Source organism: Sinocyclocheilus grahami, unplaced genomic scaffold (assembly GCF_001515645.1).
Source record: "Sinocyclocheilus grahami isolate Dianchi unplaced genomic scaffold, SAMN03320097.WGS_v1.1 scaffold1049.1, whole genome shotgun sequence".
In the NCBI taxonomy this organism is placed as follows: Eukaryota; Metazoa; Chordata; class Actinopteri; order Cypriniformes; family Cyprinidae; genus Sinocyclocheilus; species Sinocyclocheilus grahami.
The window spans coordinates 425839-427722 of NW_015506228.1; the positions used below are offsets into that span (position 1 = coordinate 425839).

At 38.6% G+C, this 1884-nt stretch overlaps 1 protein-coding gene across 1 annotated transcript in view; it reads right to left on the minus strand.

Annotated features, from left to right (window-relative positions):
* The window catches only part of LOC107566134 (probable E3 ubiquitin-protein ligase HECTD4), a 52638-nt gene that overhangs the window by 49944 nt on the left and 810 nt on the right, over window positions 1-1884 (minus strand). The window contains 2 exon segments of the mRNA XM_016251511.1: window positions 1211-1372; window positions 1552-1655. Of these exon segments, the coding sequence (XP_016106997.1) occupies window positions 1211-1372; window positions 1552-1655 (266 nt within the window).

The following is a 1884-nucleotide window of genomic DNA, read 5'->3' on the forward strand; positions in this document are numbered from 1 at the left end:
AGCTGTATTTTCAGCATCATTACTCCAGTCTTCAGTGTCACATGATCTTCAGAAATCAGTATAATATGCTGATTTACTGCTCAAGAAACATTTCTGATTATTATCAATGTTGAAAACAGTCGTGCTGCTTCATACTTTTGTGGGAACTGTGATACATTTTATTTTTCAGGATTATTTCATGAATAGAAAGGTCAAAAGAACAGCATTTATTTGAAACAGAAATCTTTGGTACCATTATAAATATCTGTAATGTCACTTTTGATCAATGTATTGCTGATTTACAAGAAAACTAAATAAATATGAAAATAAAATAAATATGAAAAAAAATAAAAACTTATTTCATCTAGTTGCCATTTTCAGTTGTCTTATTTTCATTTAGTTTAAAGGGGTCAATGGATGCAAAATTCACTTTTACATGTTGTTTGAATTTAAATTAATTAAATGTGTGTACACAACCACCCTATAATGATAAAGATCCACCCAGTGCTTTTTTTTAAATCTCGATAAATCCAAACCCCCACAGAATGACTCCTCTAAGCGATTGAGGTGTTCTGTTGTTGGATGCAATAATGAACATAGCAGTCGTCATTTACTCCCGACATCTGAGCCGCTGAAGACGCAGAGGATTACATTTGTTTCTGAAGGGAATGCACCCTGATCTACATAAATGCGTCTATGTTTGCGCGAATCATTCGTGATCCAGCTTCACCTACAGAAGAAGTGAGTGTCAGGTTTTTTAATGAATCTTTGCAAATCGCCTTTCCTAATAACGTGCTAGTTAGCAATTTTCAAGATGAACGCGGCTGAAGTTTCATCTCTCAGAAAGCGGCTCGGAAGAGAGGGGCGGGGTCAGCAGAGCTCATTTGCATTTAAAGCGACATGCACTAAAATGGCTTGCTGTAAACAGAGCTGTTTTTGACAGGGTAAAAAGGTGTTTTTTACACTACCTTTGAGAAATTTTAACTAAACTATGTTACAGACTTTTCATTAAGACCCTAAAGAATCATATCAACTTGTGGAAAATGGGCATCCGATGACCCCTTTAAGCTGAAGTACTAAAATAACTGAAACCAAATAAACAAAAAACTAAAACTTTTTAAAAACAATAATAAAAATGTCAAAAACACAACAAAATTACTAAAACATTCACAAAAATGGAAAGAAAACTAGAAAATATAAAAACTATGCGCCACAAACAGGCTGTGGTTACCTGGACAGGCACAGGTGAAGTGGCGTAGATGAACGTTCCTCTGGGAAGGCCTCCGCCTGCGCTCGGATCGGCCAGAAAGGTCACAGAGGTCAAGTGTGAGGAGAACATGCAGGCGCGCACCGGAGGGAAGACGCGTGACGGGCACCACGTGATTTCCTTAGGCTGCGGAGAGAGGAAGACTGATTATGTGTTCAAAAGGCTTTATGTCTGCCAGTCGTTTTGTGTGTGTACAGAGCAGCCCATATAAGGCAAGCAGGAAGCTGAGAGAAGGATAGCAGACATGATAATATCACACAACAGCAAGCGGCTCCTCTCGGTCGCATTAACGATGCTCATCTCACCTGTCGTTGATCGGTTTGCACTGGAGGAGGTGGAGGACGAGCGCAGTCTCGATACAGCATCCGAACCCGCTCACACTGAGCCTCAACCATCACTAAACGCTCTCCTGCAAACACACACACCATGCCGATAAATGCTGTTACACTACAGGAAGACATCACATGGCTTCAGAAGACCTGGAATATGCATGGCTCATTGCATGAAAAAAGAAAAAATTTCATGAAACATTAAAATACATGAGGGTGTTTTAAACTTGCACACAATAAAAAGTTCATAAAGACATTGTAAAAGTAATCAAAATGAAGCAGTTTAAGCTTTCACAAAAAAAAAAAAAA